Consider the following 14,825-nt stretch of genomic DNA (forward strand, 5'->3'; position numbering starts at 1 on the left):
TCCGTAAGTACATCCCTATTGACATAATTTCTTACTCTGTGGATGGAAGGACATCCCTTGGGAACCTCTATGGAGGCTGTTCTTATATTAGCCAGAAGGAATGCTGGAAAGCAAGGTGTGCCATCTGCTTTCACTTCCCCTACAGCCCCATAAGAGTTGAGCTTGCTGCTTCAACAGCCCTAACAATCTGGAAGAAAGACCAAACCTGTACCCTTTTGTGCAGAGGACAAACCGCAGGACCATTGAGTTAGTACTGCAACTTCACACGTAACATTGTCAGCATTTTTCAGAAATAATCTACGAAAGTATATAAAATAGTCTCTCAGAAATCAATCATGCTAATTCGTTACCTCAGATTTTATGGTCCCAAAATGATGAGGGAGAGGCAACAAGGACAGCAAAATATTGATAGAGGATCTTCTCAGCTCTGTAGGGTTTACATAGGTTTTAAACTTTGAGAGCTCTCTGCCAATAAGAAAAAGCGTTAGAAAGTTAATTAACTTTTCACAGGAGTTTGGAATTAAATTTAATTCCATATGGATTAAATTTACAGGCACAAAAGATGCTTAAAGAGCACATGATATAATATAGTATCTATTTCACTTTGGGTTTAGAAGCCTTACTTTGTGTTATCAATGATCGGACTTTGAATTCATGTATGTCATTTTCTTTTTAACAGAAAGGTGTATCTGTAGCTCTGGCTTCAGCATAACAACCTAGGATTTTAGATTCTTCATTGTAGTGCTAGGCTTTAAGAATTCAAGCTTTAGAGACAGAAAGACCCTCAAGGTGAATCCTCCAACTGCAACATGAAACAGTCCAACAACTTGATATACAATGCAGTAATCAGCTAATAAATTCCACAGAACCATGGTAAGTGTTGTCATTTCATTTTCAGTGAGTTCAAATGAAGCTTATCTACCCCAAACAAGAACACACATGCTTCCATGGCTAGTTTTTAAATGCAGTTTGAAACCCATCCATTAAGCCCTTCCAGTTTGATGACCATTTCACACCTACCATTTTCAATAGCATGTCATCTCATACTAGTCCAATAGTCTTCTCAGTCCTGGTAAAACATTTTAAGTATTTTATCAGGTGCCAACCCAGCAGCTGAGTGTATACTCTTTGGTACCCAAGAGCTAGACAAGGAATACAGCAGCAAATATTTCCTCTAAACCATTCACATGCTATATTTTAAACCAGGGATCGGCAACCTTTGGCATGCGGCCCGCCAGGGTAAGCCACCTGACAGGCTGGGCCAGTTTGTTTACCTGCTGCGTCTGCAGGTTCGGCCCATCGCAGCTCCCACAGGCCACGGTTCGCCACTCCAGGCCAATGGGGGCTGCGGGAAGTGGCGCGGGCCAAGGTATGTGCTGGCCGCCGCTTCCCGCAACCCCCATTGGCCTGGAGCGGCGAACCGCAGCCAGTGGGAGCTACAATCAGCCAAACCCGCGGACACAGCAGGTAAACAAACCGGCCCGGCCCACCAGGTGGCTTACCCTGGCGGGCCACAGGCCAAAGGTTGCCAATCCCTGGTTTAAACTAAGGTAACCAGTTGTGCACAGGTACACAGTCACACACAAGTTAGCTATATAATGTATGGCATCCATTGCATGAGACCTAGAAACAGGATCTCTTTTTACAAAGATAAGACAAATTGCCTCTTCAATCAAACTGAAGGAAAAAAGAAGCATGTGACATGGTTTTAATCTGTACTTTCCTTGTCAAAATAAGGCTCTTTAGCCTCCACTCTAATCTAACATTGAAACCCAATGTGATTGCGCATACAATCAAAAAAGAGGGGCAACTGACATTTAACCTCTTACACTGAACTGCCCAGAAGGAATAAATACTTCTGTGAGTAAATGCACACATAAATACACTATATTTCAAATATAGAGATTTGGTAAAAAGGGGTTTAAGCCCTTCGGCAAAGTCAAAGCCATGCTAAAAACTGGACCAAAACAAGGGAACCCATGACTGAGAATGTGCACTTAGCCCTTTGGAGGGATAACTTGTGCTTCTGAATGGTAGTTTAGAAGCAATATGTACAGCAAGGAAATTCATCTCATTTTCCATTAAATGCCACCTCCTTTTTAGCAAAATGTGCTCTCTTCTTTACCCTGTGCCACATACTCTCATAGAAGGTTAGGGTTGGAAGAGACCTCCCTGCTCAAAGCAGGGCCAACTAAATCATCCCATCCAGGGCTTTGTCAAGCCAGGCTTTAAAAACCTTTAAGGATGGAGATTCCACCACCTCCCTAGGTAACCCATTTCAGTGCTTCACCACCTTCCTAATGAAATAGTTTTTCTTAATATCCAACCTAGACCTCCCACACTGCAACTTGAGACCATTGTTCTTTGTTCTGTCATCTAGCATCACTGCGAACAGCCGAGCTCCATCCTCTTTGGAACCCCGATTCACATAGTTGAAAGCTGCTATCAAATTCCCCCCTCATTCTTCTCCTCTGCAGACTAAATAAGCACAGTTCCCTCAGCCTCACCTCATAAGTCACGTGCCACAACTTAATCAGATTTCTTTTTGCCCAATCCTCCAATTTGTTTAGGTTACGCTGGACCCTATCCCTACCCTCCAGTGCATCTACTTCTCCCCCCAGCTTAGTGTCATCCATGAACTTGCTGAGGGCACAATCCATCCCATCATCCAGATCATTAATGAAGATGTTGAACAAAACCGGCCCCAGGGGCACTCCGCTTGACACTGGCTGCCAACTAGACACTGAACCGCTGATCACTACCCATTGGGCCCAACAATCTAGCCCGCTTTCTATCCACCTTATAGTCTATTCATCCAATCCATACTTCTTTAACTTGCTGGCAAGAATACTGTGGGAGACCGTATTAAAAGTTTTGCTAAAGTCAAGGCATATCATGTCCACCGCTTTCCTCATATCCACAGAGCCAGTTATCTCATCTTAGAAGGCAATCAGGTTGGTCAGGCATGACTTGCCCTTGGTGAATCCATGTTGACTGTTCCTGATCATCTTCCTCTCCTCCAAGTGCTTCAAAATGGATTCCTTGAGGACCTGCTCCTTGATTTTTCCAGGACTGAGGTGAGGCTGACTGGTCTGTAGCTCCCTGGATTCTCCTTCTTCCCTTTTTTAAAGATGGGCACTATTTTTGCCTTTTTCCAGTCATCAAGACATCCCCCGATTGCCAGAAGTTTTCAAAAGATAATGGCCATTGGCTCTGCAATCATATCAGCTAACTCCCTCAGATGCATTGCGTCCGGCCCCATGGACTTGTGCATGTCCAGCTTTTCTAAATAATCCTTAACCTGTTCTTTCACCACTGAAGGCTACTAACCTCCTCCCCATACTGTGCTGCCCAGTCTGGGAGCTGACCTTGTCTGTGAAGACTGAGGCAAAAAAAGCGCTGAATACTTCAGCTTTTTCCACATCATCTGTCACTAGGTTTCCCTCCTCCCCCCCCATTCAGTAAGGGTCCCACACTTTCCCTGACCTTCTTCTTGTTGCTAACATACCCATAGAAACCCTTCTCGTTACCCTTCACATCCCTTGCTAGCTGCAACTCCAATTGTGCCTTGGCCTTCCTGATTACACCCCTGCATACTCGAGCAATATTTTTATACTCCTCCCTAGTCATCTGTCCAAGTTTCCACTTCGCGTAAGCTTCCTTTTTGTGCTTAATCTCACCGAAGATTTGTTAAGCCACGCTGGTTGCCTGCCATATTTGCTATTTTTTCTGCACATCAGGATGGTTTGTTCCTGCGCCTTCAATAAGGCTTCTTTAAAATACAGCCAGCTCTCCTGGACTCCTTTCCCCCTCATATTAGCCTCCCAAGGGATCCTGCCTATCAGTTCCCTGAGAGAGTCAAAGGCTGCTTTTCTGAAGTCCAGGGTCTGTATTCTCCTGCTCTCTTTTCTTCCTTTTGTCAGGATCCTGAACTCGACCATCTCATGATCACTGCTGCCCAGGTTGCCACCCACTTCTACTTCCCCTACCAATTCTTCCCAGTTTGTGAGCAGGAGGTCAAGAGGAGCATGGCCCCTAGTTGGTTCCTCCAGCACTTGCACCAGGAAGTTGTCCCCAACACTCTCCAAAAACTTCCTGGATTGTCTGTGCACTGCTGTATTGCTCTCCCAGCAGCTGTCAGGGTGATTGAAGTCCCCATGAGAACCAGGGCCTGTGATCTGGAAACTTCTGTTAGTTGTCCGAAGAAAGCCTCATCTACCTCATCCTCCTAGTCTGGTAGTCTATAGCAGATGCCCACCACGACATCACCTTTGTTGCTCTTGCCTCTAAACTTAACCCAAAGATTCTCAACAGGCTTTTCTCCAATTTCATACTGGAGCTCTGAACAATCATACTGCTCTATTACATACAGAGCAGTATGATTGCTCTGAGCTCCACTATGAGCTCTGCTGCACAATAGGTCTAAACATGTATGACTTGCCCCTATCCTTGTCATGGTTCAGTTTGCACACATGGGTTGAAATCTTGGCCCCACTGAAGTCAATGGAAGTTTTACCATTGACTTCAACAAGGCCAGGATTACACCATGGGTATTTAGGCAAGTGAACAGATATATCAGGTATCATTCAGAGACAGAGCACCCTGAAAACAGGAACGGCACTGTCACAAACTACTACACTTATTACTTGTGAAACCAACAGTACTATCAATGACGTTAAGGTAGCTGTTCACATGCACACTGCACCAGATAGAAGTTGCCTAGGAAAATATCTTTAGATTAACTTTTTTCAGTAGCGAATACCAGGTAAATTCTCCTGCTCGGAGTTAAGACCTTTTCCAGGCCAAAAGGAACAGCAGCTCAAAATTTCACAAGGGATAGATTTACATAATACACCTCTACCTCGATATAACGCTGTCCTTGGGAGCCAAGAAAATCTTACTGCATTTTAGGTGAAACCGCGTTATATCCGAATTCGTGTTATATTTGGTCGCGTTATATCGAGGTAGGGGTGTAGTTCTTTTACATGACTTCAGGATAACAGCGATATTAATTAATATCTAAGAAATACAGTGTAGAAAGCCTGCACTGAATAAAATGAAAGATTATTAACTATTTGTCAACATGTCAGACGTATAGACTCCTGGACATAAGGCTCCTTGTTAGGATGCAAGGAGCTGTGCTCTGTTCTTTACCATATTCAAATCAAGTTTATTTTTTATATACCAAAACAAAAAACCCTAAGTGGCAGCATTATTCTCAAAATTAAGAAATACAAATGTAAAATAGAAGAAAAATTCCACTATGCATCAAATCTTTAAAAATAAATAGGTTATAAGTGCATTTGGAGCTAAGCTGGGCTTTTCCATTTCTTTCTCTCTCCTTTTTGCTGCATGTTTTGTTTTTAAAGAGACAAGTATATAACCAACGCAGTTTCTGTACATTGCCTCTTAAAATGTAATTTTAATTGTTAACAGTGACAATTATGTAGATATATATTTGAGAATTAAAAAAAATAATCAACAATTTTTAAATAATACTTTAACAGAGAGATGGATTGTTTACAAAAAAAGGCATTGATCGTTGGTCATCTCAGGGAAGTTATCCTTGACATGTAGGACTAAAAACATTTATTCATCAAGTTCATAGTCAGTATCGTCTCTATCCAGGGCACGACTGATGGACAGGTTATCACACTGATCCTCATCTGTGCCCCACTCGCACAGCTCCATACAAAGCAAGCTGCTGGTCAAACATTTACAGGGTGGTGGGCACCTCATCTTTGCACACAAGCATTTCATTAGCTGAAGGATTGGTATGGGAGCATATAGCATTTCACATGACTGGCGTGATCAGTCCATCCACCAAGACCCATCCATGCCTGGTAGCGAAGGGTAGATTTGGATGCACTCAATCATCCCAGAGACATTCTGTTTGATAATTTGCCCTCTTCATGGCAGGTATAAATGCACTCTTTGTTGGTCTGCTTCTTGGAAAACCATCCACCAATGTAGCTCTGCAAATGCTGGTCTTCAAATGGTAAACTCGGCATACGACCGCCTCTAGTGCATTTGTTACCTCACTAGTTTTATTAGTTAAGTCCAACACAGACTGCAAAGAGTTACAAAGGGACCTCACAAAACTGAGTGACTGGGCAACAAAACGGCAGATGAAATTCAATATTAATAAATTCAGAGTTATGCATATTGGAAAACATAATCCCAACTCTACATACAAAATGATGGGGTCTAACTTAGCTTTTACCAATCAAGAAAAAGATCTCAGAGACATTGTGGATAGTTCTCTGAAAACATCCACTCACTCTGCAGTGGCAGTCAAAAAAGTAAACAGAATGTCATGAACCATTAGGAAATGGATAATAAGACAGAAAATATCATAATGCCACTATATAAATACATGGTATGCCCACATCTGAATACTTCATGCAATTCCGGTCATCCCATCTCACAAAAGATATTAGAATTGGAAAAGGTACAGAGAAGGACAACAATGATTAAGGGTATGGAGCAGCTTCTGTATGAGGAGAGATTAAAAAGTCTGACTGTTCAGCTTGGAAAAGAGACAACTAAGGGAGATATGATAGAGGTCTATAAAATGGTGATTGGCGTAGAGAACATGAATAAGGAAATGTTATTTACTCCTTCACATAACACAAGAACCAGGGGTCACCCAATGAAATCAATAGGCAGCAGGTTTAAAACAAACAAAAGAAAATACTTCTTCACATAACACACAGTAAACCTGTGGAACTCTTTGCCAGGGGATATTGTGAAGGCCAGAACAATCATGGGGTTCAAAAAAGAACTAGATATGTTCATAGAGGTTAGAGCCATCAGTGGCTATTAATAGGGCCCTACCAAATTCACGGCTACGAAAAACATGTCACGGACTGTGAAGTCTGGTCTCCCCCCCATGAAATCTGGTTTTTTGTGTGCTTTTACCCTATACTATACAGATTTCACAGGCAAGACCAGCGTTTCTCAAATTGGGGGTTCTGACCCATAGGGAGTTGCAGAGAGGTCGCAAAGTTATTTTAGGGGGGAAGGGTGCGGTATTGCCACCCTTACTTCTGCGCTGCTGCCTTCAGAGCTGGATGGCCAGAGAGTGGTGACTGCTGACTAAGGACCCAGCTCTGCAGGCAGCATCACAGAAGTAAGGCTGGAAGTACCATACCATGCCATCTTTACTTCTGTGCTGCTGCTGGCGGCAGCTCTGCCTTCACAGCTGGGCTCCCAGACAGCAGCCACCACTCTCCAGCTGCCCAGCTCTGAAGGCAGCACCACCGCCAGCAGCAGCGCAGAAGTAAGTGTAACAGTACCACAATGTCCCTTACAATAACCTTGCAAACCTCCAACAACTCCTTTTTGGGTCAGGATCTCTGCAATTACAACACCGTGAAATTTCAGATTTAAATAGCTGAAATCATGACATTTACAATTTTTAAAATCCTATGACCCGTGAAATTGACCAAAATGGATAGTGAATTTGGTAGAGCCCTAGCTATTAACCAAGGTGGTCAGGGATGCAACACCATGCTCTGGGTATCCCTAGCCTCTGATAGCCTGAAGCTGGAAGTGGAGAACACTTGATTTCCTGTTCTGTTCATTCCTTCTAGAGCACCTGGCATTGGCCAATGTCAGAAGACAGGACACCAGGCTAGATGGGTCATTGGTCTGACATAGTATGGCCGTTCTTATGTTCTTAGTGAGAAAGTCTCAGCCATCCTATGCACCTTCAGAGTGAGAGTGTGTCTTTGGAGGCTGAATCAAATGCCTTCCAGTAAGATATTTTGATTTTTCCAGTCAATCTTCCAGTAGTTTCACATCCTGAAAGGGTGCAGAAACCTGGCAGTGCGGCAGCTTTTAATGGTCTGACCAACAGGAGTATATCTCTGAGGGATATACAGTGATTCTGTTCCCCAGCATCAGGCTTAAAACAATGTTGAGGAAGGCTTGGCAAACATCTCATAGAAAGCACTAGAACCCCTGTGTCCTCCTGTGCAAAAATCCAGAGTTTAGTAGCACCTCTCTGTGACATTGGTGGCACACAAGATAATTTAGTGTCACCCTCTGTAGTGAGGCCAAGTGGCCTCCCTCCGAGAGAGAGGGTGAGGGACCATTACATTCCCCTTGGAGGGCGGAGCCTAGATCACCCTGCCCCCTCACTGGAAGTACCAGGACATGGCCAGAAGTATAAAAGGCCAGCCCTGAGGCGCAGTTGGAGGGGAGCCTGTGGAGGAGAAGGACGTTCTGCCGCGTCCCCGGGAGGAATCTATGCCTGGCTGTTCCAAATCCGCAGATGCCGACAAGGACTGGCCCGGAGTGCCTGCCACCGTATACCCCGAGGAACCAGAAGAGGCCTGGAGACCACAGATAACGAACCCCGGGGAGGCAGGAAGTAGCCCGGGGCAGCCACGGAGCAGCCCAGCTGCAGAGCCCAGTGTGGCTCAGTCAGCGTGTTACAGCTGGATCTCCGCCGACGCAGCCAATCCTGCCCCTGCCAGAGCCCTGGGCTGGGACGTGGTGGAGTAAGGTGGGCCTATGTCCCCCTGCCAACCCACCCTGGGGTGGCTAATTCCCCCCTCCACTGTGCCAGGAGGTTCTAGCCCTGAAAGACTGTTTTGTTTGCTGGCACCCTGAGCCTACTCAAGCCCAGGCCCATCTCACCTGTAGACTGTTTGTTTGCTGGCTGCCTGAGCTCTGCCCAGGTCAAAGCCAGTCCTGATAGGCTCTGTTTAAGGGTTGACTGCTTGAGTTACCCAAACCCAGGCTAAAACCTGACAGGGACTATTCATCGCCCAGCCCTGTTGTGGGCTCTTGGCGGTCTCACAGGCTCTGGTCCTGGCCAGACAGGACCAGCCTGAGTGGCCTCCCTCCAAGCGGGAGAGTGAAGGACCATTACACCCTCCTACAGGAACTATGAAGAAACTCTACTGAACAGCGTGAGGCAGCAGCTTTATGATGACATGTGATGACAAAATTCTTCAAGCAATTCTTGGTATGCATGAGTGCTTTTCTTGCAAGGTATGAGATTAATTCGTCCTTCGTGAAGTATGAGGCAGTAGCTTCTTCGTTGCAACACTGGACATGTTTGTGGAGTCAATAATTTTGTACTGGACAGGTGCAATGCCATGAAGTCTCTTCTTTCTGGTAATATTTTTAATTGATTCCTCTGCATACATGTCAAACATAAGGTGGACTTTGTCATAGGTCCAGTATTTTCTCTCTAACTTCATAATGAACTGTTCAGCCAAACCTTGGCAGGTGTTAAGAGTTTCTGGTTTGTCAAGAGCTTGCATCTCAGCCATACCATGTATGACTGCTAGACTCAAAGGCCTCTGCTAGCATTAGGTACAGGTCACATTGTCAGTAGCTGTTAGCTTAGGAAGACTATGCAAGATGTGCATTATGTTGCTTTTCCCCTGGCACATATATCTTGTTCCATCAGATTCTAACACTAATTGTGGTACCACGGAGAACTCATACTTTCCCAAAGTCTCACACATATTAACATCACACTGAGATCTAGACACGACCAGGAGACTAGTAAAACAATGACCTGTCTGTGGTTTGCTCTGTAATAGTCCCTGCCACCTTCACTCTGATTTTCTTCTTTGCACAACTTTAGTCTGCTTTTCTTGATTGTAGCCCACGATAATTCTTTGGATTTTGAAGGCTTCATACAAGCCACGACCCAAAGTATCCATTCAACTGACATCTTTAGCTATCTCATCACTGAAGACTGCTTTCATCAAAATATTAATGAGCTCCTGTCCGTCATACGTGAATAGGTTGCCAGTCCGAGCAAGCTCAACTGTAGCTTTAAAATTGCCCCTTTTGGGCATTTAACAGCACCTAATGAGTCTAGCTGGTGCTTGGTTATTTCTGGGGAAGGCACCCCAACCCCAGATTTTGAGTGAAACAGTAAGTAATGTAGTTCTGAGGTTGCCAGGAAAAACTGGGAAAGGGCATTTGGAAGCAGTGTTATGCCCACAACTCCCCTTTCTTCCCAAAAAACTTTTAATGCTCTGTTTTCCATGTTTCCACATTTTATGGCTTTGTCTGAATCAAGCACACAGAAGGGAGCTAGTGATCTTTTAACAACCCAATTTCCTTTTCAAAATTCCTCCCCGGTGTCAGGGTCAGACTTTTCTACACTTCTTATTTCAGCAAGGCCCCAGGCAACCATTGCAGAATAGTTGGCAAAAAAATATTTTGAAACCGTCCAGTGCTGCAAAATGCAAATTCCAATTAGCAGTCCTGACAGATCAAATAAAGGGCAGCAAAGACTCAATCATATTCATATATTGCTGCACTATCTCAAAAGTTGGCTGATTCAACTTCACTGAATTGCTTGATCCATTCTGCAGTATTGCAGCTCCCCATCATGTAGCAATAGGTCATTAAGAGCAGAATTTACACTGGATGCGTGGAATCGGTCTTGCAAGTCCTGTGCCCCTTGGAAAAGGACTTCAAACACATCCATCTGTTTTTCAAAGACGACATCTAGGTATCACTTTTACAGGGCAACAAGTGTTCGGGTGTGTGCTTCTATACAACAGAAGAAGCAGGTGTTCTTTTTGCAGTGCATGCCCTGGGACCTAAAATAAGGTGAGTCTTGCCAACAGCTGGCAGTTGTCCCAGCATCTTCAACTTTTTCTTGATGTACTTTCTCTCCAACCTTACCAAATTCAGTTTATGAGTGTGCTTCTTATAGGAAGGTGCCACTGAGTTTAACCAACTCCCCTATCGTGGTATTTTCCAAAGATTCAGCTACTAGTCAGTACTCTCTCTCTCCCCATTGATGCCTGAAAATTATCAAGACCAAAGTAAAAAACAAGGATTTTGTAATAAGTTATTTTGATTATAATTCATTGTGTTATGTAATGTATGTTATGTAACTATGTGCATACCAATTATAGATGGCTTCAAGTAATTTCTGGCTGGATGCTGACATCTTAACCAGAGCCTCATTACAACTCTTTTGGTATAATAAAGCAAGCTGATAATCAATATGACCGAACCGCTTTTTTTGCCTATGATGGCAAATCAATGTGAAATGCTCCTTCCATTTATAATCATCTGTAACATTCAAAAAATTAATCAGGGACCATGTTCTGAGCATTGCCTGATAACACAGCCTTGTCAATTAAGGACCACAATTTAACTTTGTGAGGTCTGCATGTCTGTGTTAAAGAATCAATGTACAAGTTGATTTTTAAACATGTTCTTGAATACATATCTACATAATTGTTTTAGGTTCGTCACGTTCAGTACTATTGTGTTAGTAGGAGAAAGGGCTTTCAAATGATACCCAACTCAACCTATTTCCAACAATACTGCATTATCAAAATGTCCACCAACCATAGCACCTGGAGCTGGGAGGAGGAGCAGCTTCCTCCCCCCCTGAAGAAATTATGACTCTGTGATTGAAATTACGATTCAGTAGATTTTTATTAATCAAAATGACACCTCCCTTACTTTTCTATCATTAAACTTGCCCACAGAATTACACATGCTCCCAAGCAGAGGTTTGCTGGATTCTCATGGGCACCCCAGAGACAAGAACATTATGTTCCTTGGAAAGGTAACATGCCATTATTGGGTCAAAACCCCAACAACAATTAGTTAAAGCTAGGCTTGGAAGGATTCGATTTTTAATTGGTAAAGGTCGATTTCACTGTGCACACACAAACAGACAATAAATATTTCCTGCAATATTAATCAAAATGTACAAATAGGAAAAGAAAGAAAAATACTGTTTGAGAACTTATTAAAGTTGATTTAAGGATATTTACTTTGTATATTTTGACATGTGACGTTGGCAATTTGGGTTTTAACTTTTATAAAGCTTTAATATTTTGAATCTCAACATATAGTGTAATTAAATAATTATTGTCTGACTCCCTTACTGGCTGAACCACATAATTTCCCAGAAATGTGAAAACTTAAATCATTAAAAATAAAAAAATGCTTTAAAATAAATACATATTGATATTATCCATCAAAATTATATATATAAAATATCAGATCCACCAAGCCTCGTTAAAGATAAGGAAATGCAAGAGCCTGTCTGCACTATGGTTATCATTATAAAGCCAGAGTTATTACCAGGCACTAATGTTGCTGTTTAACCTATATTTACTGGGTCAGTGACCCTCAGGGTACAGTTTAGAATGTATTAATGAAAACTATTCACAAGTAACATGTCACAATTCTTCTTTTGACATCTACATGAAAAAAGTATTTTACCTGTCCGGTAAAATCGTTTCAAGGGCAGAAATGAAGTAAGGAACCACAACATCAATCCCTTTCAGGTCGCAGCAGAACAAGGGAGGAGAGTTTAGAATAATGCTGGCCAGCACTGGGTGGCAAATGAAATCTGCTATCTGCAAACCCTGAATTAAAAGCATGTAAAATCTGAAAGAGAAAGACAGGATTAAATGGTTTGTACAAAAAGAGCCTTTGCATTAGCAACGAGACTGGTCATTAGTCAATAACCATTTTTAACCCTTTAAATTAAAATACAGACCAAAATGTTTCAATAACCAGGAGCCTACAGTTATGCTCCTGAATCCATATGCACCTAAAGGTAGCATTTTTAAATGCTCCTAAATGACTTAGGAGCACATATCCCATTGACTTCAGACTGCAAACCCTGATGGAGTAATATACCCAGATCAAAGCATTTCAGCTTTGATTTGTGGAAAGTTCATATATTGGAAGGTGATGTTGGTCACAAATATAGCACAGGTTAGTGTCTTACCAATTTTGTTCGAATTTGTGTTGTTCACACAGAAAGGATGCTAACAAGGCCCCAGTCTAGTCTTTTCCAGCACAGGTAAATAAAAGTGTGAAATTTCTTAGTAGAATTTCAGATTTTTACATATTTGTTTCTATTAACATTTAGGAAAATAAAGAAAAAAGTACAAAACATTCAATTTAGCAATATAAAATGGAAAATAAAGAACAAGTAACATGCAAATAAAACTAAGTATAAAAAAAATCTAATTTGGTTTAAATGACTACTTTTATCCAGCCTGTGATACTTCCTACTGAGTCCTCATGCAAAGGTTTTGATTTTGCCATTCCTGCTTTTAAAATTTTTCCCCTCCCACCTGATGGTTGCGTGAATCTTCCACAGAATACAAAATGTACAGTGCTCACTTTATATTATTTTTATTACAAATATTTGCACTATAAAAATGATAAACAAAAGAAATAGTATTTTTCAATTCACCTCACACAAGTACCGTAGTGCTATCTTTTTATCATGAAAGTGCAACTTACAAATGTAGATTTTTTTTTGGTACATAACTGCACTCAAAAACAAAAAAAGTAAAACTTTAAAGCCTACAAGTCCATTCAGTCCTATTTCTTCACTAAGACAAACAAGTTTATTTACATTTACGGGAGATAATGTGGCTGAACTCCTTGTGGGAGAATAGTATGTCTCCTGCTCTGTTTTACCCGCATTCTGCCATATATTATGTGTTATGGCAGTCTCAGATAACGACCCAGCACATGTTGTTTGATTTAAGAATACTTTCACTGCAGATTTTACAAAAATGCAAAGAAGGTACCAATGTGAAATTTCTAAAGATAGCTACAGCACTCCACCCAAGGTTTAAGACTCTGAAGTGCCTTCCAAAATCTGAGAGGGACAAGGAGTGGAGCATACTTTCAGGAGTCTTAAAACAGTAACACTGCGATGCGGCAACTACAGAACCCAAACCAAACCAAAATCAACTTTCTGCTTTTTTCATTATCTGAGTTAGATGCCGAAAATGAGTATGTGTTGGTCCACACTGCTTTGGATTGTTAATGAGCAGAAGCAGTCATCAGCATGGACACATGTCCTCTAGAATGGTGACTGATGCATAAAGGAACATATTAATCTTTAGAGCATCTGGCATGTAAATAGATTGTGATGCTGGCTACAACAGTCATATGAATGCCTGGTCTCACTTTCAGGTGACACTGTAAACAAGAAGCAGGCAGCATTATCTCCTGCAAATGTAAATAAATCGGTTTGTTTGAGCGATTGGCCAAACAGGAAGTAGGACTGAGTGGATTTGTAGGCTCTAAAGTTTTACATTGGTTTATTTTTGAATGCAGTTTTATTTTTAACATAATTCTACATTTGTAAGTTCAACTTTCATGATAAAGAGACTGTACTACAGTACTTGTATTAGGTGAATTGAAAAATATTTTTTCTTTTGTTTTTCACAGTGCAAATATTTGTAATCAAAACTAAACATAAAGTGAGCACTGTACACTTTGTATTCCGTCTTGTAATCTAAATCAATATATTTGAAAATGTAGAAAACATCCTAAAATATTTAAATAAATGGAATTCTATTATTGTTTAACAGCGCAATTAATCGCACCACTAATTGCTTGACAGCCCTAATCATAATGGTTCTAGAAGAGATCATCTCCTGAGATTTCCATATTCAAATTTAAGCCTACGTGGCTTCATTTTTGTAAAATTGGAGACCATATTGGAACATCTTTCAATGTCTAATACACAAATATGCCTTGGGTCTATGTAGCAAAAAAAAAAAAAATTCAGTCTTACAGTGGATAAGAGAAAAGATTATCATGGACGAGCCAAATAAGACCATCAAAAGGAAGGGACATATTCTGCATCCTCAAGAAAACCCAGATATGACTGAGGTCATGAGAGGGGGCAAGAAATCCCCCCTTGATTAAACAGAGGTTCCTAGATGCAGCATCTTTAAAGACCTGAACAATTATCCATTGATTGGCATTACAAGATTCAGGAGCAAACTGGATGCCGTTTACTCAAAACAAATTAGATTTTCACCACAAAATTATAGCAA

At 41.7% G+C, this 14,825-nt stretch overlaps 1 protein-coding gene across 6 annotated transcripts in view; it reads right to left on the minus strand.

Moving 5' to 3' along the window:
• Positions 1-14,825, minus strand: part of RALGAPB (Ral GTPase activating protein non-catalytic subunit beta) — a 135,483-nt gene that overhangs the window by 61,240 nt on the left and 59,418 nt on the right. For all 6 annotated transcript variants that reach the window (XM_034788059.1, XM_034788060.1, XM_034788058.1 and 3 more), the window contains 2 exons: positions 12,232-12,399; positions 351-465 (listed from right to left, as the gene is read on the minus strand). In XM_034788059.1, the coding sequence (XP_034643950.1) occupies positions 351-465; positions 12,232-12,399 (283 nt within the window). The remainder of the gene's footprint in view (positions 1-350; positions 466-12,231; positions 12,400-14,825) is intronic.

This window comes from Trachemys scripta, chromosome 12, assembly GCF_013100865.1.
Source record: "Trachemys scripta elegans isolate TJP31775 chromosome 12, CAS_Tse_1.0, whole genome shotgun sequence".
NCBI classification, from domain to species: Eukaryota; Metazoa; Chordata; order Testudines; family Emydidae; genus Trachemys; species Trachemys scripta.